This window comes from Pieris brassicae, chromosome 14 (genome assembly GCF_905147105.1).
Source record: "Pieris brassicae chromosome 14, ilPieBrab1.1, whole genome shotgun sequence".
In the NCBI taxonomy this organism is placed as follows: domain Eukaryota; kingdom Metazoa; phylum Arthropoda; class Insecta; order Lepidoptera; family Pieridae; genus Pieris; species Pieris brassicae.
In genome coordinates, this window is record NC_059678.1 from 1,760,293 (window position 1) to 1,787,686 (window position 27,394).

Consider the following 27,394-nt stretch of genomic DNA (forward strand, 5'->3'; position numbering starts at 1 on the left):
ATTACAAACTATATACCACTAAAATTTAAAAAAAAAATAAAGACATTAATCTAAAATTATATAAGAAATTATTTTAATTATAAGGAAATATCGACATGACAAGGACAATAACAGCTGACTGTTAAATTGACATTAGTAAATTTGATTTTTCTAATTTCTTTCAGTTTGCAATATGGCCGTGATGATGTCGTTCGTGTCGGTAGCCGTATCTATATTGTACACGCCGTTTTTACTGTTAATATTGTGTATTATTTTCTTAGCATCAATTGGAAAATCTTTGGGCGTAAGAAGACTCTATGTGAACATTTTACTGAAGCTTTTCGAGGTAAGTCTTTACAACGCCCGCACATTTTACGGTGCTGTCATTGATAATTTAAAAGAATTCTAATGACCTAATGAAACGTATTCCTTTTAAAAATAAAACGTATTGCCATTATGTACACAGATTTCATATTATATGGTAGTAGTTATAGGCCGGTGCGATATTTAAATAACTATTTTTTATAGACTGCGTAGCGCGACTCGCGACGCATATTTTGATTTTGTTGTCTAATACAGTTAGTTAGATCAGATTTTTTATTTTTTCGTTTTATAAAAAAACAGAGTTTGCTTAAAAAAGGAAAATAGTCAGGCCTAGATTGCTACTGATATCCAAAAATCTTTTATTATCAAAATAAGCAGTGGAAGAGAAGGACTTGTCTCTACTTTATGTTTTAATCAAGTTATGTTATAATGTGTTTTTTACAATTTTTGCTGCTGTGTAGTTTTGAAAGTAGATCTGTCTCTTATGTACCTATTAGTAATAGTATTACATTTTTCATTAACAGAGGTTTGTTCTTAATGAATTTATCTTTAACATACAAATATTTTTTTATTATATTAATTTTATTTAGAAAATTATAAACACAATTTCGTAAGTTTAACTATACTTCAACCAACACTCCAGCCTTAGAGTATCATCAATAACTCTACACAAGATAGTAATGAGTGTGAAAATTGTTATAACTTATGAAATCATCTTAGTTAACAGTTATAATTTTTGATATGTAGTTTTCCAATGACTCAGTAAAGTCAGTGTTTGTTACCTCACAAATTATTAATAGATCTTGTAATAATGTAAAAAATTGTTTCTTATAAAACCTTAAACAAATAGATAAGAAATACTTGCTCTAAATCAATAAGTTAATTTACTCTAAATTGGAATTTCCCCAATTAATATGTCGCTTATAAGTTACTGGCTTTTCCTTTCACATTTCTAAATCTCCTGCTATTTTGAATTATAAAAACTTAATAGTCAATCAGAACATACCATAATACAATAGATTATGTATAAATCATTATTTAAGAAATATGATGAAGGACAAAACAATTTTAAGTAATGTATAATAATTTTAGGAACACTCGCAGTTCTTCTTTCTTTCTTGAAGTACTTATTATTATTTATGTCATATTATCTAATAAATATATTAATCATTATATTACATGAAACAAATCTTTGCTAATTTAAGTGTCATACCTTCAGTTACCTTTTAATCATAAAAATAATTTGTTTAATGATTTAGCACAGTGGTGGGCAAACTTTTGTAACAGAGGTCCACAAAGATTAAAATATTCTAGAGGAAGGCCGCAATTATTTAAAAAAAATTATTGTTGTTAAAGTTTTCAAATATAATATTATAAAAACAATACAAAATGGAATTATAACAGGTCACATACTATCCATAATGATGGACCCCTTGGCAATGGCCTTACTTTGCCCATCACTACCTGGTTTAGCTTTAAACAAGTAATGCTTACACTATATATAATATAATGATAATGTCCACCGCTAAGATATAACCTATTTAATTATGTAATTTTATATTCTTATATTTTGTGTAGGTAACTATTTAAATTGAGTTATTTAATATCCAGCTCCAACTGTCTGTATTATTTTAAAGATAGGTCAGATAGGTGTTTGACAACGTCATGATATAGTCAAACATTAGGTTTGAAATTGTATTGAATGGTTAGACAAATTAAATAAGTCTTTTTGCCTTATGGCGTTGCTGGACATTTAGTACATACTATTATATGGAATGCGGAGGTATATTTAGAAAGGTTTGACTTGTTTATTTTAACATATCTTCATTTATACAAGAGACGATTGTCTCACACTAAACAGGTACTAGGTACAGTTCAACAACTTTTGAATAGTCTTGTAAAATTGTGTTATCATGGTAATACTATGTAAAATAATCATAAATATATAGCATAGTCCTAGCCTTGTATGGGGGAGGATATAGGAAATAATTTAAACAGGCAGGCTTATAAGGATCACCTACCTGCCCAATAAATTTCAACACAAAACACATTTGGAACACAAAAACCACCATTTTACTGCTAAAAGAACATTATCTCATGAATATTGTCTCGTACGTACATTTACTTAAATGATTACCATTATTTTCATGAATTGAATAATGCTTATTTCCTGCAACTTTATCATTTGCCAATACTCTCGACTCTGTACTTTGTATTACGGTTTCAATATTTCAAAGGGCAAGGATTTGTGATAACTAATTATAATGGGGGATTAAATATTCAAATGTGATAGCGATAACCTAGTAGGTTAAGCTTGCGATCTTAAACCCTGAAATCGCGCGTTCTTTGTGCCAATGGATTTTTCTATCTATAGGCACTATTAACACTCGTCTCGTGGATTAGATGGGATGAGTAATAGATCGTTATACCTACTAGTTGTTATTTATTATTGTCATCTATTAAAGTTGCAGAATATTGGGTACACCATTAGTATATATAAAGAAAAGTAGTGTTACTAAAACACTACCCTGGAGTATACCTCGCTTTTTCCTTAATTTAAATATCATTTCAACATGACTAAGCCAGAAATTATTTGACTTTTGTGTACAATTATCATTTGCTACTTATAATCAATCATAATTATCGGAATTTTGGAGAAAGTTTAAGAACTTTCTGATTTGACCATATCTATTATTACCAAATTTGTTATTTTTGCATTATTAATAATATTGCTGATTATATCTCTGTGACTTTGCTTATGTAATATTTACTTTAATACTATATTTTAATTTACTTAAAACTTGATTTGTGTTGGTGCGATTGGATTTGATTTACTAATGTATTTTCATTAAGAGAGAATTTATCAGAATAACAAGTTTAGTTAGAAGAGTACTAAGTATTATCCAGCGGTCATAATGACACCTAATTATTGCAATTGAACACCGCGCGACAGACCATGCCGAGGTCCGAGTCTCGCAGGAAACGCTCTTGCGCTAGTCGCGGATGTGTAAAGGGCTCTTCAAGCCAACGGCGAAATTAGATTTAAAAAAAACCGCCTATTTATTTCAAAATTGATAAGGACTTAAAATACGAGTACGAGAAGACACATGTCTATTAATAGGACTCCCATCTGTTACCAGGTACGTCTTAAAGCAATAAGTTCGTATAATCTTTACGGCATTGAGAAGACAACAAAGCACTGTGTCTAAAAGATAAAATTGACGCACATTCAAGAACAATAGCCTCGGTGACGTCATTATTATCATTTTGGCAACATACGTGGTGTTTTCTGGTTTTTTGTGGCGTTAACCGATAGGGGTCCATTAGATCTGTTGATACGATGTGGTGCTTGTGATTTGGATGAGGTTATAAGCTAAAATAACAATGCTACACCAATGGATAAACAAAGGCATGAGGTTGTAGGTTTGATTCCCGATTGATTGAACGATGTAGAAATACGTGAAGGTATTAGAAATACGTAAGGTCAGCACGGAAGGTGCACGGAAGGCTGATAACCTGACACCTATTTGCCTATTTTAGAAAAACATAATGAACTAGATAAAGAAAGAGGTCCAACTGTTAACGGTTGTGGTGCAACTGGCTTTTATAATACATAAGATACCTGGCGTCTTGGCTTCGGACGGCTGAATGATGGTAACTAGTATCACTTTGCTCAATAGTTTTCGCAAGGGTTACGCGATATAGGTAATTTTAATGGCGTTTTTTCGTCCAGTTACACTATCGAATTATTCATATGAATCCCAAACGAGGATCGGGAATCTTATCAGAGATAATGTAATACATTGAAAAATAGGTGGTGACTGGTGAAAGAATTTTTCAAATCGGTCCCTGGAGCCACGCTAGATGTATGACTTTATATGTTTTTTCCTTCACAAAAGAGAGTACAAATTTACATGAATTACAATCCAGTCTATACAAATAGTTTCGGCTAAAAAGTATTATTATATTGACTTAATTTTTTACAATCCAAATTTAACTGAACAAGAGTTTGTGAATCTTATGCGTTACAGCATCAGATTTATATTTGGACTTTGTAAATTTGACCATATTTCGGAGTTCCGAAGAAAGCTCAATTTACCAATTCGATTGCAGCGGAAGAGTTTACGTTGTTTTTTGTTGTTGTAAGTAATAAAAAGGTTATATTTTATTTTATAAGCTTGTGTCTTTGATTTACATATCTAAAGTTTTATTTAAATCAATAGATTTTGTTTTCATTAAATTGTCTGGCAGTTATTTATGAATTTATTACCTACAATCAATATGAAATCTGTACTTTTGGTCTGAAGGTTAATGTTGTTGATAAAAATCACTCGATAACGAACAAACCAGATACAAACTGTTGGCTAGGTGGCGCTGCACTGATATTCGAGATATGATGTAATGATTATGACATGCGTCATGAGATGGTATGATGTGCCTGTTGAGGTCGTTCGCCGCGATGAAGGAAAACGTCCTAAGGAAGGCTTGCCTTAGACCCAAAAAGTCCACGGCGTGTGTCAGGCACAGGAGGCTGATCACCTACTTGCCTATTAGATTGACAATTTCATGCCACTTTGTTTACTTACTTATTTTTGTGAGACGGTAATAGTTTCATTGCCTACAAACATTTTGAAAAATCTTGAGAGTGTGTCCAGTTCTTTTCGTTTACTTCATCGATATTTATGGATAAATGATTTTGTTTAATAACTTAACCGATACTATTTAAACTCTGTTTTATAACTTTTTATTACAACTATAACTATAAAACTAGACGAAATACACATCTATTAATTAAAATTATATTTGTCTATGTACAACAACGTTTATGAATATAAATGTTTAAAATGGTTACGAAATTACGACTTTCTTTTTATTATTTTCTATTTAAAAGTTGTTTGGAGGTTTGCTAATGTGTTCTTATTAGGTGATACTCTTCTTTAATAAAATCCCAGAGGCACTTTTATCTCTACCTTTAATAAAATTAAGAAATGTATTAAGGAAAAGCTGTGTAAAGCTTACTACAAAGTTAACGATTATCTAGTTGCTACAAGGGCCTGGGACTAGTGCTAGACAGGCTTCTTCTAATTAATTTACGATATTTGTTTTACAAGTGTTGTTTGCTGTTTTGCTATTTTAAAAGAGTACCGAGAGTGTAATGCGCCGGCTTTTTCTCTCGGCCTACATCCTCTGTCTTCTTTGCCGATGAGTACGGATGTTTACTTATTTAAATTTAATGACGTGGAATAAGTGATACTTGTATCTTATGTTTTATAATAATAATATTTTATTTTATTTATCCTTAATTAATTTTTAATTCGAATTTGAATAGTCTTTAGTTCTAAGGACACTTACACTTGTAGATTAACGTGTATTAATTGATATTCAAAATGTCTGTCATTAGAAAGTAAAATTCTAATTAATTATAAACTTTAATTATGCACATAATTATATCGAAATAACTTATAATCACCCCTTTATATTAACGTGAACAATGTTTTTGTGCAAATATTTGCAATTCGTGAAATTTAATAATATTATTCATACGAGTATCGAATATAATTAATTAAAACGGAACGAATGAATTTTTACAGACATGTCAAGTGTCTGCATGAACAAGCTTAAATAAAATAATGTTACCTATTTTTTATGCATATTGATATCAAGGACGTATTAAGGTGTAATACCAGGGCCACGGGCCTTTGACAGAGTCGACAAGTCTTTGATATCGGTGCTGGCGTTGCGGAACTGTACGGTTCCTGGGGTGTATTAAATAATAGAGGATAAAATCCTCCTCCTCAATCCTTTATCAATCGCGTTCAACAATATAATATAAGCGTAATAGTTAAATGTTAATTTCTATGTAACGAATGAATGCAATGTAACAGTTAAAGAGAGAAGCGTTTGACTATATTCTCGGGGCGTAACTCCCATGATTTAGTTAATTGCTATGAAACGAATGAATGCAATGTAACAGTTAAAGAGAGACGCGTTTGGCTATACTCTCGGGGTGCAACTCCCATGATATAGTTAATTGCTATGGAACGAATGACTGTAAAGTAACAATTGAGAAAGTTCCTATATTTGGCTATACTCTCGGGGCGCAACTTCCATGATATAGCTAATTGCTATGGAACGAATGACTGTAAAGTAACAATTGAGAAAGTTCCTATATTTGGCTATACTCTCGGGGCGCAACTTCCATGATATAGCTAATTGCTATGGAACGAATGACTGTAAAGTAACAATTGAGAAAGTTCCTATATTTGGCTATACTCTCGGGGCGCAACTTCCATGATATAGCTAATTGCTATGGAACGAATGACTGTAAAGTAACAATTGAGAAAGTTCCTATATTTGGCTATACTCTCGGGGCGCAACTTCCATGATATAGCTAATTGCTATGGAATGTATCACTGTAAAGTAACAGTTGAAGACAGTGGCTATACTCTCGGGGCGTAACTACGACGATTTAGAAAATCGCCACGCTTATATAACTGCTAGCTGCCCCCGCGAACTTCGTTTCTCCTTAATGTGGTTTTAGTTAGCCTTAATACCGTGACACGAAAGAATAATTTCACTGTATTATCGTCACTATAATTTGAATTTCATTTACACTTCGCCCTAAATAACACGTGGTTGGCTATGCTAACACCAAAAATTAAAAAAGTTTATACTTTAGTCTCAATAACACGTGGTAATCATGATTTTGAATTGGAGCTTATATGCCACGTTTGTCGGTTTACCATAGCAGTGCCATCTCTTGATTACTTACTCAATCCAGTCGAAAAGTATCGACATCTGTTAGAATCTTTTGGAGTTAACAGATAATTGTGACTGTCAATTAATTATAGACAAATAATTTGCAATAAAATAAAATTGGTACTATAATTAAAGATCTAAGCTATCCTATCTCTTAAGTTGGACCAGACTGCTCACGGTGTGCCAATTTAATTTACAATCGGTTAAGTAGTTTAGGAGTCCATCGCGGACAAAGATCGTGACAGGAGATTTATATATATTAAGATAAAGCAAAGTGATGTACTACAGTTTTGTAGACGACATCAATGTCCACAGAAAAGTCCATGACTAACTAATAACCAGTTACCAACCTCTTTAAATTTATCTCCACAATATTAAAAATAAATCTTGCAGTGCAGAGACAATCTGCTTTATTGTACATTTAATCAGCGCATTACGACGTCATATAACCCTTTGTGAACGATAAGATTTGATACGATAATCAGGTCAATGCATTGTTTCCAAGGGCGTTATATTGTATTGAGAAATTGAAATTATAAAACTGATTATAATTGCAGGAACTGGCACTGTTACAGACGAAATTAATATTTGTAATTCATAAGTCAAATTAGCGCTGGTGTTAAAGCCAGCATTACAGCCGTCGGTTATCTTATTTTTGAACAATATTCTTAATGGGTTGATAGCTATCCCCTATACGATGTCGTTAATTTCTCAAAGAATGCGCCAAGATTCTTTCATCTGCCTCGAACACGAACTATCTGCATAATTCGCCAATGTTTTGGGTTTTAGCTATGACACTAATAAGCATATTGATATTTTCCACCTCACCAAAGACAACGTGAGGAAATAATTGAAGACGCGGGAGACTCTTCTTGGATTTTTTTTTAAATAGAACTGGGAGCAAATGGGCCTCGCCTCGAAAAATACCGCCGCCCATGGACAGTCAATGCCAGACGGCTCGCGAGTGCGTTGCTGGCCTTTTAAGTATTAAGTATGTACATGTAGAAATATTAAGTATTAACTGTCGTTTGTTTATTGTTAAATTTCAGTTGTCTTTTTGTCTATTAATGTACTTAACGTTTTCTGTTTCATATATATTGCTTATCAATGTAATATGTTTCGGCTTTGTATATTGTCTAATTGTTTTGTTATAAACTTTATTAGCTGTTAGAATTCTAATAAATATTATAGGCAACAAGACACTTAAATTTTCTTACGAAGGAGAACCTTTACCGTACAAGAAGTGTTTGCACTTAAAGTCCATTGTCAATCCGTCCCAGCACGAATTGCTGTGTCAGTGTCTCGGGGTGGACTGCGGTGCGCAATGGAGAGCTGGAGCGCTGAGGCGCGCCGGCCCGTAATAACAATTAGTTATCTAAAACATTAAATTAATGTACTTTTATCATTTTTTTTTCTGAAATGGATTAGTTGTCTTGCGATAAAATATGTCGTGTAAATTTCAAAATCATGTTCTATATACATTCGTCATAAAATTAATTCATAGTGTCAAAAATTGGATTTTTTTCTATCGAGCGTAGTTATTTAAATCGTGTATCGATCTTTCAAAATGGATACATAAACTACTCAACTACACCATATATTTTTTTCCATTCGCCATACTTCGAGAAACGATGACAAAGTGGAAAGTAACAATGTGTTTTTTTGGAGTTGGGCGACCGTATAGGTCCTTAAGGGCAATGCGTTTGTTCCAGGTCTAACGACCCCAGATCAAAGGTAAGTCAAGACAGCGCGGTATGTCAGAATGAACGGGATTATTTACCCGTTATATCTTGACTGTTTTGTATCACAAAAACCTTATCAAATGCGGTGTGATCACAGTTGAACTTTGATGTCGTGTGATTGATGTGTGAAGTTTGAACTTTGCCGTATAAATTACTAATTGTAATTGTTTTTTACTGATAATATTGGGTTGGGGAAAAAGTCTTTTCGCATTATCGTATGTATGAACTTGTAATAAAATCTCTTTGGCTATGGCTATTTGTATCTAGCTGGTGTTGGTATCATTGAAAGTTTGAAATTTAAGAGTATACTCCTGATCTTCATATTTCCAGCTGTTTCGGTCTCTTCAGAATTCTTTAGGCACGTCAGGTTAACATCACGAGAGGACTGCCAAAACCAATTGTGCACAGCCGCGGATCAAAACTTCTAATTAACTAAATATAGTATTTTCTCCTTCGCGATTTTTATTTTAAAATTATAAAGTTGTTAGCCAGTCCCGCTACTCTGTAAACAAATATTTATTGAGCTTATACCAACATTTGTCTGTATTTATAGTTTTATAAGGAATTATAGAGAAGCAAAATAACACTAACTGTAAACAAAAATATTAGATCTATCTAGAATTATCTAAGTATTAGTTTCCGGGTTCATGTGATAAAACATGTTTACTTCGTAAATTTTATAGCTTTATACAGTATGCATACCACGTTTTGGTGATTCTTGACCCCCCCCCCCATGAAACGCCGCCGTAATGTTTCTGTATTCAATAGTAAAACGTTTCGTGACCACCCCCCAGTGACTTACCATTATGTGGTGTAAAGTGGTGCAATAACGCGTAATTCAATCTCCGTCCCGCATCGTAACGTTTTACAAGAGGAGCCCCCCCCCCCCCCCAAATTCGTTACGTAATGAACGCTCTCTTATATAGTGCTGGCGACTCCACGGGAATATATATATGAAACTCATCATTTATGGGCCTTTGGGTGCAACATAGAGAGGAGACAGTTAAAGTCATGATATGCTTAACGCCCCCGCCCTGTAGAGGTTGGCTTCAGAATCTGTTTCTTTGATAATTATAGGGAATTTTTTTGGTCTTAAGAAAAGGTTCTTTGGTCTGAAGTTTGAAGTGTGAGGTTAAACATCGCAGGCGTTGTCATCAGATGGTAATAGAATTTTAACATTCCAGTATGGACGTCAACACATTGAAGTGGCCAAGAAGCTGCAGAGGAACGACAGTTCTGACGAAGATGAAGAACCACCGACACCTGATAAGCCGCCCTCAGCAATCATCAAAGAGAATGGGATTAATGGTGAGTAAACACTAACGTTTAACGCTGTAATCCTGGCCCCAATTTTTTTTTACAAAGACAAGTGGGTACTATGTGTATATGTCGGTAAAAGTTGTAGGTCCACAGCTGGAGATCAAACATACGATGTCAGGCCAATCCAGTCACGGTGTTATCGAGAATGGCCCTGTACCCAGTAGATGGGTCACTCGAGGGAGGTTTACATATCTCTCGTGTGTCAAATTCTTTCTAACACCCATACACATTCACACACACACAACCACTCACGGTTTATTTGTATTTTATTTGTTACTTCAGTTTACTCATCTCTTTGTATATTATCTGTCCGCGTTGGAAGGCTGGTGTCCTGTTACCACATGACTTCTACAGGCCGGCTTCTACGTTTAAAGGCTGGCAACGCACTTGCGAACCTTCTGGCAATGTGAGTGTCCATGGGTGGCGGAATTGCGTAACATCAGGTGAGCCTCTTGCCCGTTTGCCTGCTATTACATAAAAAAAAGTCTTATTAAAGGCACCAGCCTCTCGCAAAGATGGAAAATACTTGCAGCATGAAAACCCGTAAAATGCAATATTGTGTAGATGCAAATAAACTAAATTATTATTTCGAGCTAAGTTTATTGTTCGAATTTTTATAATCTATAATTTTGATAAGTTTCGTATTAAATTTTAAATCTGTTCTTTTGATTAGATAAGAAAATTGATATTAAGTGTCAATTTTGATAACGGAATGAAATCAGCTGAGCTAACTGAAGTATATTTTAACCAATTCGACTTTTTAAGTATTTATTGTTTACATAACCTTAAATAGAAGAGAAGTTGGTGTGGTGGACAGACTGGACAGTTTTTCTCTCTACCTAATTAACTTATATACAAAGGCCAGCGACATATACACTATAACATTATAATCAAACCATTAAACTTCATAAACCAATTGAAACATTGACGCTACATAGATAGCCGATACAAGGAACCTGTTCTTGACAAGAATTCTCATTCGAATACAGGATGTATTCCGATATATTTCCGATTCGAATTAGTATTAAATGAAGCTGAAGTCTGATTAGCATATTTCTTAAAGTAAGAAGCGTACTCTTAAAAGACCAATCCCAGCACTTGCGAACACTCTAGCAAAGTAATGGGCCGTTGTCACCTGCCCGTCTGCCTTGTGCCTTATTTCAAGTAAATAGCGTACTTTTCCAAGGTTGACCAGCTCTGGCAATGTCATGAGCGATCACTTAACATCAGGAGAGCCTACTGCCAGTCTGTCTTCTGTTCTATAAAAAAAATAAAAAAAAATTCGTGCGTACAAAATAAACATATCAGATGTGAGACTTCTTTGTAAATTAATTATTACTAAGGTAAAAGCCCCAATAGATGACCATGTACCAGCATATGATCACTCAATGTATATCTATATTCACACTGTATATGTTATGCGACAGAATTGCCATCTAAAGTTCTAATATGTAACCACTAAACGAATACATCAATCAATAGCGTGTCTTTTTTCGCGATCTCCCTTTCTGACTCACTCTCCATCTTTCTCACTTGCTTGCTCCCTATTCTCGCACCATGGCTATTTGCTTCATGCTACGTTCGCCCTTTCCCGTTTTCTCTCAATCGGTCTCCCTTCGACAAAACGCTGCACATCTTCATGACGTTTCATGCGTAAAAATTGTACCCTCATGCGGCTAAAGAAGTTTCACTTCAATAATATCTAAGACATATAAAAGAATCAACGTATGAGTCTGTCGTGCTAGTTGTGAATAAATTTGAAGTAAGTCTGAACGTTTGAATATCTATTAATGTTATGACATACACGGGTCTTGCAATGACTTACGTAACAACTTAATGTTTTGAAATTGTGTTTTTTATTCGCGTTTACAACGATCTAGTTACGATAATACAGACTTGTATACAGCAGTGACATCTATTTTTTGATTATGATTTCGCAAACATTCTTAACATACAAATGTAAGAAGCATTTTTAAAATAAATTATGACCTATACTCTAGACAATGTTTAACATATGATTTAGTGTACTTTCATGAATAAATAACATACCTGCTGCAGCTCGTGAATCGTTATAGATACTGGTAGAGCAATACATTTTTGAGTACTGGCATGCCCAGTGGTTTCAATCGCTTTGGTACGGTGGTACGCTTCTCGTGGCATTTCATACAGAGGGCAATCTTCACTCTCTGATCGGTCCTCTGAAGGATTGGTTGAATATTTAGATCGGTAACTCGATCTATGGATTGAATATTGGCATTGAATTGTCGATCTAAGAAGTCTAAAATTGGATTGAGATTGAATCTTAATTCCGGCCGTTGGTCGAACTATAGATATAGTTTTGTTGACATATAGTTTTTATTTTCTTTTAGATTATTAGATTCATCTAATCATTAAACAGATTTTACTTTACAACGAATATATATCTAATACATTTTTAAATTATTGATTTCAAGTAGGTAATTAAAGATTATTTTAATCAGTCTAAGAATGACTATTTGTAGAACTTTAGTGTGTTCAAACTTCCCTATACACAAGATTTGACGTAGTTTTGTTAATAATTTCATGTTTTGTAGTTCCGACTCGGGATAGGCCAACATACAATTGCCCATGGGTAAAACATTTCCTATGGATATTTTTTTTACACTTTGGATTATATTATCGAGGGTTTATGAGGTATATTTTTGAAAATTGATATGGCGATGTCAGTCAGTAAAAATGCAGCTTTCTAATGGTGAAAGAAGTATATTTTTGAAAATTGATATGGCGATGTCAGTCAGTAAAAATGCAGCTTTCTAATGGTGAAAGAATTTTTGAAGTCGGTCCACTAGTTTTTGTGTAAAAACGTTACAAACATAGATACAAAAACTCACACATCTCTTTATTTACACTACTATTACGTTCTATCACATATTGTATCGTAAATAGAATGTTATGTTACTTTGTGTATATTTTAGCATAACATCATTCAACTATAAAAAACCGGACGCATCGTTAAAATAATATTAGCCATCGTTAAATCACTGTGATTCGCGTCAAACTATTGAAAATAATCATTTTTAGATGACGCAAAGTGGATGTATAAACTAGTGAACTTTCATGATGTTAATACATAAAACGCATATTTTGTGAGAATAGTTTTCTCTCTGACTGACGAAAAAGTATTTTCAATTTATAATATATTTGACACTCGCGTGTAATGTCGTTTTGTGATTGCTCAGTACAAAAACTCAATTGTATAGTACGGTGGCTGCTTAGAGTCCTACACTACGTCCACGTTATAAAGTTTGATTCATAGTCGAAACTTAGCTACCATGACTGCTGTTAATATGTGAGAATAAACGTTTAGCCGTAAATTTCAATATTGAGTCTTACCCTTTGAGACTTTGCTGATAATGGTGTATTAGAGTTGATCTTGTCTTGGGTAGTAAAATAGCCGTTTGGTAAATGTATCAATTCTAGGGGGCTCTGACATCTGACTTCAGTGGAATAAATAGTGTATCGTTAATTTTTATAAGTGTATAAGTTACACTACCATAAGTATTCCTTAACTAATTTTAGTGTATTGCTTTCTTTGATAGATAAAAAATTAATCAATGGCGCTACAACCTTTTTAGATCTGGGCCTCAGATTTCTGTATCTTTTTCATGATCATTTGTTAATCGAATAGGCAAGTAGGTGATCAGCCTTCTGTGCCTGACGCACGCCGTCGACTTTTTGGGTCTAAGGCAAGCCGGTTTCCTCACGATATTTTCTTCACCGTTCGAGCTAATGTTAAATGCGCATTTAGAAAGACAGTGCATTGGTGCATAGCCGGGGATGAACCTACGATATCAGGGATGAGAGTCGCACGCTGAAGCCACTAGGCCAACACTGCTCAGTGCTGATAGATATAGATAGTTGGATTGTAATGATTTTATTGTTACAAATCCATTTAATTGTAAAGTACTAATATGGAAAGATTTAGTAAGGTATAAATCTTTCTCAATAAAGAAATAAAAATAAATACACACTCCATTATTGACTTGATTAAAAGTTAGAATGTATTCATGTATTTATTTGCATTCCATAACGTTACAAAAGATGTTTATGAGGCTTAAAGCTAGGTACAATATTATGGACCCTGTTAGGGCACAGCAAAAGAAGGCATTACGAAACCTATATAACATAGCTAATAGCAACACAATAAAAAATAGCACATAAAACTTCACACTCCCGGCTAGTACCAATTACATAGAATAACATTTTTTTATTTATTGAATTTTGTATATTTAGGGATTAATAATCATGAAATTAAGCTATATTTTTATCTTCTAGGTACTCATTAACGCTATAATAACATTTACGTATAAGAAGTTTTTTTAGTTTGTTTGTAAATATATGTATCTTTTTTTCATTTCTTAGTGTCTCCGGTAGTTTATTATAAATTTTGATTGACATGGCTAGTGAATGCTCGTGCGCACGTCAATTCGTAAACAACAGAACGAGTCTAAAAACAACTATGGCACACGAGCGCTTAAGACTATGTTTATATATTTAATTAAAAAATATATATTGATTTCAGGTTGTACAAAGATGAGTGTGATAGAACGACAGGAGATACTTGGTCCGTCGCCGGAACTCAACTACAAGAGAAGTCAGAGCCAGGAACGGCTGCAAAATGGACATACAAACGATCTTAATAAACCTGAGGTAGGTTAATTAATTTCAGAACGAAAAACAAAATGGCTACCACCCGGTGAAGTTTTGGAAACGAGTACTGAAGGAGAGAAGAGAGAAACAGTTTCTCCTTATGATAAACATACTTCAAGCGATATACTTATAAAACTCCGCTACTAAGGGTTTTAAGAAAAGTGCTCTTAAAAGATTTGTACCTGAGAGCCTTGTGCCAATGTCTATAACGGTATCACTCAACATGAGGGTCTCCTGCGCCGTGAGTGACAAAACAATACTGACCCTTTGATAGTAGGAAATAGTGACAGTTTCAGTCAGTTGTTTGAGTTCATCACACTCCTGTTGTTAATCACAGTTTTGCAGAGCTTTCCAAACATTTTCTCAGTCATTCGTTGGTTTCTCTGTGCTTTTCAGTAAAATCTTAAATTAAAAAAGTAATATTTGTTGGGTCCAAACAGTTTTTATTTTTGTGTGTTGCCAGATGTGGCTGTAATTTAATTTCCCGCAAAACCTTTTTTTTAAATCTCTTAAATGTTTTCATTTCAGACAAAAATTATCGGTAAATAAAAACGTATTTCATCAATTTCAGAATAGCTTAGAAGTACATCTCTCTCACTGTCTGGATTTAGTGAAAGCTGGTATGGAGTCAATTATTGAAGACCAGGTCACGTCGGTCTTTGAAGCTGAAGAATTGAGGAGTTGGAACTTGCTAACTAGGACAAATAGGTATATTAAATTTAATAAATTACACGTACTATTAGTACTCAGGGCTTAATCATTATCACCCCCGTCATCACCACCACCACCGTCATCATTACCTGCATCTCCACCACCATCACCAGCAGCAGCATCATCACCAACTTCACCGCCGTCATCAACAGTACCACCATCATCAGCAGCAGCACCACCATCATCATCTGCATCACCATCGTCATCCAGTGTCGCCAACAACCGTTATACCGACCGGTCTGTCTAACTGACTGATATCGATCCTTAGCGACTCTTTCACTTCCTATACTCTGTCGAGGATGGTTATGATAACCTAACTGATTGTCGAAGAAAAAATAGAGAAGACTTGGATCTGGGTGTGCATTCACTCGCTAATCGGTTAGCCGTAGAAGGCCTCACCTACTTAATACATTCAGAAATCTGTGACCAGGAAAAATAGATCCTGGTTTTATATATAGCTTTTCTATTACAGGCAATACGAGTTTCTAACGTGGCGCCTGACAATTATATGGGTGATGGGGTTCGTCGTTCGATACTTCTTTCTACTTCCACTTAGGATTCTCGTATTCTTCATTGGTGTAAGTTATAATTCTATATGTTATCGTAATACCAATACCAGAACTCTTCTATGACACCTTTTACGTATAGATTCAATATAACATTTGTAATTTTGGATATATTTTAATAATCTTTAAAATTAAAACATATTTATTTCTGGATTTTAAACACTTCTTCAAATTGTTTCCCTTCAGGTATTAATTAAGCTTAGAATACCGTACAGCCGAAGCTCGAACCCACGACCCCAAAATAATTATATTTCTTAAATGCAATCTGTAATAATCTGTGTTGTAATTGCAGACTCCTAGATGCTCTGTCTCTTTTCAACACAGCATAAACACAATTTGTTAGAAAGAGACCCTAGTACTTTTGTTAGGATTTCTTTTTATGAATAAGTGGCTCATTTATTTTCACTAACCTCCCTGGTAATACCAGGTGCTTATAACTATGACTGTCACGTCCCTGGTCGGAATGTTGCCAAGTGGGAAATTGCGACGACTCCTCGGAGAAATTATATACAAAACGGCGAACAGGATTTTAGTGAGGGGCGTATCGTGTCTCGTGTATTTCCACGACACACAACATATGCCGGAGCCGAATAGTTTCTGTGTTGCCAACCACACGAGTCCGATTGATGCTAATGTTCTCAGCACGAACACCTGTTTCTCTCTGGTTCGATCTTACTCTATGCCTAAGGGACGATGTGCTTTTGTATATGTTTTTTTTTATGTGTGGTTTGAACATTTAGTGGGTTTGGCGTGAAATCGACTTTACTTTTAAAGCGTGGCAAAACCAGCAGACTTTTAACGTTATCTCCCAGCTACAAAGACTGAAAGGTTTGATAGTAAAAAGCTGTTGGGTCAAAACTAAAGTCGATGTCACGTCAAATATGACCGAAGCAGTGGCCCATAGGTTTGGTGGCTGATCATCAGTACGGCGTTAATAGGCACACTGCCGGACGGGGCGTTCAAACAACGCGTCAACAACACGATGTCACTCATGTGCTTCAACTTTCTGTCGCGGTGTATCAGTGCGGTCATAACCTACCATAACGGGGATAAATATAAGCCGAGAAGCGGGATTTGCGTTGCGAATCACACCAGTCCAATTGATGTGCTGGTCCTGATGTGTGACAGTTCCTATTCATTGGTAAGTGGGCAAATTCGTTGAGCGTGGAGAAGCTGTAGTGTAAGTAGTCTTATGGAGTTTATTAGTAAAACCTTTTTTTATTAACGGCCAATTCATTAAAAAGGTTACAATGTTAGTGACGTTCATTGTCATTCACAATTGACGTTTATATGACAAATGACGGAAACTTACAAGCTATCTGTCTATGAGAAATATTTACAGGTTCTGTTATTGACATGACATTTGACAATGACAATGACATGACAGTTGACATCAAATTCATTCTTTGCATTTACGATACATTTAGTAGTATTGGAAATTAATTTAATTATATGACCAGGCTATCATGAACGTTTGGGATTATTGGGATTCGAGTTTAAGCCTGTGCTTTTGTGAACGTCATTGCATGATACGTTTAAGTTTAATTTAAGACGAGATTTTTCATGTTATTGATCAATTTACAGACGTTAAAATAAGAATATTTGTTGTAAAAACCATTATGGATTATTTATACAGACTTATCGATGCAAAAGTATTGCCTATCAAAATTAGTAATATCAAGATACCTATTACTTGTTTGAAGTTTCTTTCCATCAAAACAGTTTGCGTCTCATTAAACTCAAAGATAGTATTAGGATCAGTCGAAGACATTTACAAGCTACGTCACGTGACTTAATCAAATTTTTGAGTTATACAGTGTAAACTCTATATAGCGACACTCAAGAACTGCATATTTTGACTTTATAAATAGTTGTCGTTAAATGTAAAGTAAAAGGAAAAAGTTGATTTCGTACGTTCGTTTTCCATTATTTATATAGCTCATTATTTTCGTACGTCTTTTGCTGTAGGTACCAGTAATTATGTTGTATTCTTTTACTTATCTTGAGATATTGAGGCATGTTCGTGTTATAGCACGTGTAAGCAATCCCAATTTGTAAACAAACGAACGAATTTCTTAGAAAGTTCGTATGCATGATGCTGACAGTCGAGTTTATTGCGGGCTATGATAATAGCGACAAAAGAACATACTCAAATGAACAGCTTTTACTAATTTTAGAGTAGAGTGAATCACTGTGTGAAAGACTCGATAATGCTTTTAAACCCTCGTTTTATACAGATTGCCCTCAACAATACTTAAATCAGCAAATTTTTACGAACGCTCTGTCCAATATGTCGTATTCGTTTACAAAATCGAAAAGTGTGTACCAAGTTTCACGATTCACAAGTCACACTTTTATAAGTACTTTGGACAATACAATTAGCCTGACTGTCACTGGGGTGATTTAGTAAAGCTAATTTTCCCAGCTGTCAAATTTTGACAGTTGGAAGAGTCGTTTCGGAAGAATAGTGACTAAATATACTAAGACTTGATAGTGATCAATCGTAATGCAAAATATGTGCTTAAAGGCCGGCATCTCGCCGTATGTTCATCATGCACTGCTGTAGCTGCCTTTTTTGTACGTTGTTTAGCACTCCTGTTATATACGAAAATGTTACAGGATTTTGACAGTTGCAAGGCGTGTTTTATAGTTATGTTTCTGTGTTATAGATTGGACAGAGTCACGGTGGTTTCCTTGGTCTATTGCAACGTGCGCTCGCTAGGGCTTCGCCCCACATCTGGTTTGAACGCTCCGAGGTTAAGGATCGCCACGCTGTCGCCACACGGTTAGTATGCATTGTGCACACACAAAAAAATATATTGTGGGTACACACAAAAAAATGCTTACGCTATGACGGTATTTTTAAAGTGAAGTTTGCAATTTTATGTTCTTGATTATCCGAAAATAATTTGTCATCTTGGAGAAATATTTAAACAAAAAGTGCGTGCGTGCAACGTACACATGTCAGAAGTGTAATTTCTTTGTAAATTAATTATTACGAAGGTAAAAGCCCCAATAGATGATCATGTCCCAGTATATGATCACTTCATGTATTTGTATATATATATATTCACGCTATATACGTGCTAATGATAATATAAATATATACCAAGACGTAATGCGACAGAATTTCCATCTAAAGTTCTAATATGTAACTAAACGAATACATCAACTATTGGTTGTTGTATTCGTTTAGTTACATATTGTATTTTATTTACAGCGTGTATTTTTTCTCGATCTCCCTTTCTGACTCACTCTCCATCTTTCTCATCTGCTTGCTCCCTACTCTCGCTCCATGGCTATTTGCTTCATGCTACGTTCACCCTTTCTCGCTCTCTCTCCCTTTTCTTCGACAAAAACGCTTCACATCTTCGTGACGTTTACGTCAAAATTTTACCTTCATACGCCTAAAGAAGTTTCACTTCAAAAGTTTGAACCTTTTTGTCAATATTATGTATTTATTGTATATAACTTATGTAAGCTGTGTATATGTTTCAGATTAAAAGAGCACATCTCGGTGCCGGACAATCCGCCGATACTTATATTTCCCGAGGGAACATGCATCAATAATACGTCAGTTATGCAGTTCAAGAAAGGCAGCTTTGAGGTCGGAGGCACCATTTATCCAGTAGCCATCAAGTGAGTGTTTTTCGTATATTATACTCTCGCGTAGGAACGCGATTGTCTAAAAAAAATTTGGGACACCCTTATCACTTAGGGGTGATAAGGGGTGTCTAAAAATTTCATAAGAATCGGTCGAGCCGTTTCGGAGGCGTATGGGAGAATTTTATTTACAGTAGAACCCGTTTAAGACGATCACGCTTAATAGAATTTCTCGCATAATACACCACTTTACGCCAGTCTCTGCAATAGAGACATGTTTTCGTACATTTCTTAACGCTTAATACGATTCGTCATCCCGTTTAATACGCCCGAGCCCGAGCCGAGAGGTCTGTCTAACTGTGCGCTCTAACGCAAGCCCCCAGACCGCACGTGAAGAACCCGAGATACTTCAGGGTTTTCCTGGATATTCTTCCATTGATGACAATGTAGCACCGTACGAAATTCAATCACAAAACGAGGCAGTAAGACATAATGATGAAGACGAAGATGAGTCAATTCCGGTTTTGTCAAACGCCCAGGCTTTATCAGCTGTTAATGATTTAAGACACTATGTAGCTTCTTTGGATCAAAGCTGCAAGGTTGAATTATTTTTAATTACATCTAAATCTTTCTGAAAAACTAAAATAAGTGATTATTTTAAATAATGTTATTATAATTACACTACGTATTTAATGTAATTTATAAATATATAATTTAATACCAAAATTAGTACATAATATGTAGTACGTATTATTTTCCATAACCCGTATAATACGCTTTCTCGCTTAAGACGCGTTTTTGGTAGGGTCCCTGAGAAATCGTCTTAAGCGGTTTTTACTGTATATAGACTGTTGACGTAATCGCCTAATAAGGAAATTATTCTGTCAGATCATTTATCTATTATAGGGGGCATTAAAAAAGCATGTCAAAGTGTATGTGGTGAACTAAAATTGGGACTTGTAGCTCGCTCGTAATATTTAGTTTCTCATGTAAATAAAATATAATTTTTTGTAACGAGAAACAAAAGTTCATTAAACGTCACTATCCGGGGACCGGCCTATACGGCCCAAATAATAAGAAAATTTATCCGGCCGTATAGATTAATATAATAGATTATATATAAAGATATATTAAACATTGATAGTCATTAATTTTAATAGACAAACAGAATAGTATTAAAACGGCTCTAAGGTCAAATTATGGGAATTTTTCGGCGTTTAAAGGCAACAGACAGTTTCGCTTGTACAAAAGACCACCTACACTGATGAAGGGCGCTGAAAAGTAAACATCGTTAATTTTGAGGCGGTGTCCATGCGGGTTGTCTCTCTTCCTAAAATATGGCGAGGGGGCCGATGTCTGGCCATGCGTCGTACTCGTGAACGGGTGCTACTTGTGGTGACTGGTTGTAGTTGAATTCGTGTATGCGGTGATGTTAGTTATTTTTGACTATGTATTTTCGTTCGTCTCTGTCAGAATGACCAGAGCTGTGGAACAACTCTGCTCCTCAGCATAATCCAAAGCCAGGGCCAATTACAACCACAGCACACACGCATTACACAATAAACATTTTTCTTTAAAAAAAATGTTATCTTATTTTTGATTATTGTTATTTTATGTGTTTCTGTGTGTGTGTTTTGTTAGTAATAAATGTTATGTCTATTTCACCATGCACCATGCCTGCTGATAGAGACAAATCTTTGTTTTTAATTCACCCTAAGATGTCATGTGGAACATGGTGTAATGCTTGCCATGCTGAAGAAAACTTGGCGATTAAAAAGAGTGGCGGAGAGTTTATTTGCCATTCTCTTCTCTTCCGTTCTACGCCCTTGATTTGAGAACTGGCAATAAATGTAAAATTAGGAGCATTTCATATATATTTCTGTTTTTGACGTTCATCAGTACATTGTGCTACCTATGTGAATAAATGATTTTGAATTTGAGTATTGCACAGCGTTAGCTGGCCGGATATTTGGCTGTCCGGCTTCAAGGTTAGCCGAATATTCGGTAACCGGCGCAACATATATCCATTTCACCTCTTATATAAATATTATTCCAGATATGATCCACGTTTCGGTGACGCATTCTGGAATAGTTCGAGATATGGTATGCTGCATTATCTCCTGAATATGATGAGTTCCTGGGCCATTGTTTGCGATGTATGGTATTTGCCGGCCATGACGAGGAGGGATGATGAAAGCGCTGTGGATTTCGCTAACCGTGTCAAAGCGGCCATTGCGAGGCGTGGCGGATTGGTCGATCTTCAGTGGTACGTAGTTTGTTTTCTTTTCCAGGTGGGCTCAGGGGGAATCAAAATATTTTAAAGAAAACATAGCTTCAATGCGGTAAAAAAGTGTTTTCTTTAAATATGTAAAAGTTATGTTAACAAAAGACAATACTATCAAAAAGTTTATGAAAACGAAATCGGGAATATTTATCCCATTTTTTTTTAATTTAAAAATTAACAATTAAATTTAAAACGGCTAAAAGTCTCCACCACAAGACAAGTTACTAGTGAAATAGGTTGAGGTGTGTGTGAGTAAGTGTTATGTGTGGGTGTAAAGTGTGTGTGGTTTTAAATGTGATCTTAAAAATTCATTCGATTTGCTTCTCTCATTCCAAAAGACGCTGGAAATGTGATATATATTTGAAAATGATCAAAGATTTAAGCGAGAACTTTGACGCGTAATGGTGACGGAAGGACCAACACTTTGAGGTTATGTTTGATCGAGAGTTTTGACTCCGTGATGCTATGTTTAAGCGCTTAACGTATTCGTGTACAACACACGGGCGTGTCTATGACAGAGCCACATATATATTTTCCAAAATATATGTATTTGTGTGACTTATTTAGGTTTCTTTAACGTGAGGGAAAAATATTATTCTTGTAGTTATTAAAAATTAATAACTCTAATTAAAAGTATATTTCCTTGCTGTATTGCGGTACTTATTGGTTGAGAGAGACAAGCACCAGCTCTGGTGTCCCCGGGAATGCCAAGAAGGACACTTAAACCCTAGTACAAGTCTTTACTGTGACTTGTTTGAATTATTTTGTATGGGTTTTTAATAAAATTTCAATATATATAAAAATTATTATTTCCCTCGGTCACGGCATCACGCGTGAACGGCTGAACCGATTTCGCTAATTCTATTTTGTTGTGTTTGTTATTGTCAGGAGAAGGTTTTTATAAAAGAAAAAAATAAGAAAATTGCGCGGAAAATTGGAAAATTTAAGAATACTTTTGTTACGATAGCAAATTTTTCTTGTTACGTTTTCATTCAAAGTTTTTTGATGTAACCTTATTTCGTTTGACATAACATTGATAGAATGTTATTATATTGATAAAATACATATAAAATAATTACAATCGCTAATTGTTTTGGCATTAATCTTGAAAATCCATGTTTTTCACATGGCTGTTCCCGTGTCGAAATACCAACAAAACTATTGATATACGCGCCAGAAAAACAAACAAAGAATGTTGTATATTATAAAGGATTTATAGTTAATTATACCAATTCGAAATCAATATTCATAGTTAAGACAGGACAACGTCTGAATGTGATGTGGTTTTGACGTGACAACGTCTTATAATTCCATGTGAAATTCCAACCATGGAAAAAACATGACTCATGCGGCGTCACCTCGCTCTGAGGCGTTCCATTTAAGGCTTGAAGTGCGAGCGAGAGCGGAACGAGCGACAAAGAGGCACAATCGGCCTAAATAAAATAGGAATACTTTTTATGCGTACAAATAAATGTAACTTGGTCAATTCAATTGTGATTTCCGTTTACCTACTTTTCTATATCAATACAAAATATCTATCGAACGAATAAAATTTAAATTTTCTTTTGAAAAAGCAGTCTGCTTCAACTATCGTCAGTAAATTGACTTTAGAGACAACCGATTTTTTTATTTTAAGTATTTGTAGCGTCAGGCCCCGACATTGTTAGGATAACAAACACAAAGTTTTCTCCCAATCACTTGATTTATTCCAATTCTAATTTCAGTCTCTTAATTCAATACGATTTTAATAAACAAATTCAATAGGTAAAGATTTCAAAGGCTACTCGGTAAATACGTAACGTGTGCACCGGGCAATGGTCGATGAACGACTGACCGATTTGTGCGCGCGCGCTGCTTTATAGAGGTTCTATAGTGGAGATCGAGTGACACATCGTACGATCGTTCGACTAATCGCCCGTTGCACGTTGTTTTACAAAACATTGATAGTGGCGCCGTCATATTCTTTATGTGTCGGTTGTAGGATCGACCTGAGTTGCAGAAATCTTTTCTATGTGAAGGTAGACCATGATGTAAACCGTGTAACTGTTCTAAAACTACTTTTTTTTAAATAGAGTCATGTATCACAACTCATTATACCACTACAAGCGTTACACGGACAGGCAAAGAAGGCTGATACTCACATACACAATAAAGACACACACACAAAAAAATACACAAATAAGAAAAATATAACGAAATAGTTACGAAAATCTGAGGCCGTAAAAGGCATAATTAGTTATTTTTTTTTATATTTTCAGGGACGGTCAGCTGAAGCGAATGAAGGCAAAAAAAGAGTGGAGAGAACTACAGCAAGAGGAGTTTAGTAAGAGATTAAAAGGGGAGTAGGAGGTGATATATATTTAGTGGAAATTAAGTTTTCCCACTTGTGGGACGAAAAGACTGTCCTTGTGGGACGTGAAGTGGTATCTTATAATGAAAATTTGTTTTTTTATTATATAAGGTAACAAATATACGAACACTGATGTGCTACGCCCTGTCAGTTTAATAATATTACGTCAAATTATTTTTTTTGTTTTTCGAAATTTCTCGATTGTTTGTCTACGATTAAGTCCGATATAGTTGTAGCACGAATGTTGCCACTTCACGTTGCACAACATTTTTGGGGTGCGTTTAGAGAATATTATTGGCCTGTGGCCTTTGTAATGTCTATACTCATGGGTCGTATAGTAGTGTTCATATAAAGTCGTTACGATGTAATTTGTCGGTACGACATTATCTGTCCGATTTTTATAGCAAGAGCAAAGGTATTCCTCACTATACAGTGTCATACCTTGCCCGGAGTTAAAATATTCAGCCAAAATGTTTTGTTGGGTTTTATGGACGCCGAGGACACGAATTTCCACTTGTATCACCTCGACGTCCGTTGGTAGTCTTTACCGCGTACCACCATGTGGATCCAGAAGCTCACTGAAATTAGACTTCAAGAAAATACTACTAAAAAAAGTCGGCAACGCACTTGCGAGCTTTCTGGCAATGTGAGTGTTGACGGCCTTTTGCCCTCTGTTCAATAAAAGATCTATACGATTTGTATCAAACAGTTGTGAGTCTAAATATATGCGCAAGAGACGTAAAAGCGTTACACAGTTTGATATGATGTAGACTTTGAATTTTACTCTAGATTCATGAGAATTATATTAATTTACGTATTGCTAATAACGGTATATATTTAATTTAAAAATCGTTCCTAAAATTTAAAATTTTTAGTTAAAAAATATATTAAAAAGCGGCAAAAATTCATTTAAGTAAGAGTCTGTTTCATATAAGTTCCAAATAAGCTTTTTATTACTTATTGGTAGGATCAACACTGTTGTTGCGTTGCAACTGTCACAGCGCATACATGAAAGTCCATTATAAGTTGAGTTCGATGAATCGCCAAGTTTTACTTTAAACTTTCATCTTCCAAATAGTTTGTGTTGCATATCTATTTGGTACTTTGGTGAAACAGAGCCTAAGTCTGAAATATCGAATTTGTTTAATTTAATCAACGATTTAAAGAAGAAAAGGTTTTCAACTTTAAAGTTTGAAGTTAAGTTATCATCAAAAGCACGATATTAGACAAATTGCATTCATTAATAACGGATGTTATCTTAATTTCGTACCTAAAACTTGAATTAATAAATTATAAAACACTTAATAAATATCTTATAATAATCAAAAGAAATTCGATTGAAAACGAGGACGCTTTCGAAGTGATTCTAAAAATGTAAAGGGCGCGTAAAGGGCTCTATAGGTGTGAGATTTCATCTACGTTTTGGTCATTTTTATGCCAAAGACAAGTAGACTGTCTGATATGTCATAATCCAGAGGCATTTTAAATGTTAAATGCGCGCATACAATGTCCATTGGTCCATTGGTACGAGCTCAGGGAAGACAGCTGTCACTCATATAAATGACGTTACATCGTAAAATGTCATTTGACAGGTGGTATTTTAAAACTTATTTTTATAATAACGTGCCACAGATAACGTTTAACGATCAATCGAAGTCTATGCAATTTTGGGGCATTTAAACTGTTAAAGCAGATAGGCCGGTAACGCACTCGTGAGCCCTCGGTATTGAGTGTCCATGGTGTCGCATCAGGGGAGCTTCCTGTCCCTTTGCCCTCTTCAAGCAGGCTCTTCCCCTTTCGTGAGCAGTGTTAGGCTATTGGCTTCAGCGTGCGACTCTCATCCTTGAGGTTATAGGTTCGATCCCCGGACACCAATGAACATTCTATGTGCGCATTTAACATTCGCTCGAACGGTGAAGGAAAACATCGTGAGGCTTGACTTAGACCCAAAATTAGTTGCCTATTAGATTAACGATTGATCATGAAACAGATACAGAAATCTGAGGCCCAGACCTAAAAATATTGTAGTACAACTCATTTCTTTTATTAACACTAAATAACTAGTACTATCAAAGCAATAATCTTGCTAATAGGCCAAGGAATTCATATATCCTGACCTATGTAGTGGGCTTTTGATAAAATCTAAAGTAACCCCTTGTAAATGTCAAAGCGTAAAAGCAGAAATGCGCACGATTTTATTATATATAAAAACGTAGAACTCCCTGTATATAACGTCCCTTAGAACGAAGCAATATTTTTTGATTGCTCAAATGTGATGTATGGTGATATGGACTGGTTAATATTAAGCTTACGACTACGATACAATTCGCATTTTAATTGCATTTAGTTACGACACACGTGACGTAAGTTACTGAATTCGTGTTAAAAATTTTCTTGCATTCACTGCGATGGTGTACCAACGTTTGAATTTTCAAATCTAAGGTTTAAATGAATAGAATTTTCCAAAAACATTGCAGCAAGTTTGATATTCATCCATAGGATATACTTATCCAGATAGAATCAATGTTTCAAGATGACTCTTGGAACCAGCTGCCCACTGAAGTATTTCCGAACCAATTCGACTTTGGGTCCTTCACGAAAACAACGCGTTTTCAAAAAGCCCGGCAAAGCTCGGAGCTCTCTGGCTTTAAGTGTCCATGGGCGGCGGTATTACTTAAGTCGAGACTACTGCCCGTTTGCTCCCTGTTAAACAAAAAAGGAGCACACCAATAATGGTCTTGGTGATGATTTGTTTCTTTAAAAAATTGGTTCGTTTTTTTAATGATTTTTTTTCGGTTAGAAATCAAATGCCAATATAAAGTTGGCTTTTGTGTTATACTAATACAAGATGTACTTGATTTTTTTCATACATTCATAAATACCGCGTGATGTGTTAGAGTAGGGTTTTTGCGTTCATAGCGCCGCTAGATGGCGCTGTGAAAGAAAACATATTTGTTTTAATGGGTTCAGCTTCAATTTAAACCACAGATAAATATCGCTCAATCGATTTCCTAAATACAGAAGTAAACTTTATCATGTAATATTATTTTTTCGTCTATATACTTAA

The 27,394-nt window shown here is 35.0% G+C and overlaps 1 protein-coding gene across 2 annotated transcripts; it reads left to right on the top strand.

Annotated features, from left to right (window-relative positions):
- Positions 1–148: 148 nt before the first annotated feature.
- On the top strand, positions 149–25,711 carry LOC123718236 (glycerol-3-phosphate acyltransferase 3). 2 transcript variants are annotated; one of them, XM_045674708.1, is made up of 10 exons: positions 149–325; positions 9,989–10,112; positions 14,686–14,813; positions 15,385–15,521; positions 15,997–16,102; positions 16,995–17,231; positions 18,760–18,875; positions 19,589–19,729; positions 21,750–21,959; positions 24,236–25,711. In XM_045674708.1, the coding sequence occupies exons 1-10, from the start codon at positions 173–175 to the stop codon at positions 24,321–24,323; spliced, it is 1,440 nt and encodes a 479-aa protein (XP_045530664.1). In that variant the 5' UTR covers positions 149–172; the 3' UTR covers positions 24,324–25,711. The 2 variants fall into 2 exon arrangements, with proteins under 2 accessions (XP_045530664.1, XP_045530665.1); XM_045674709.1 differs by lacking the exon at positions 16,995–17,231 and adding an exon at positions 16,518–16,754 and having other exon boundaries at positions 150–325.
- Positions 25,712–27,394: the final 1,683 nt, after the last annotated feature.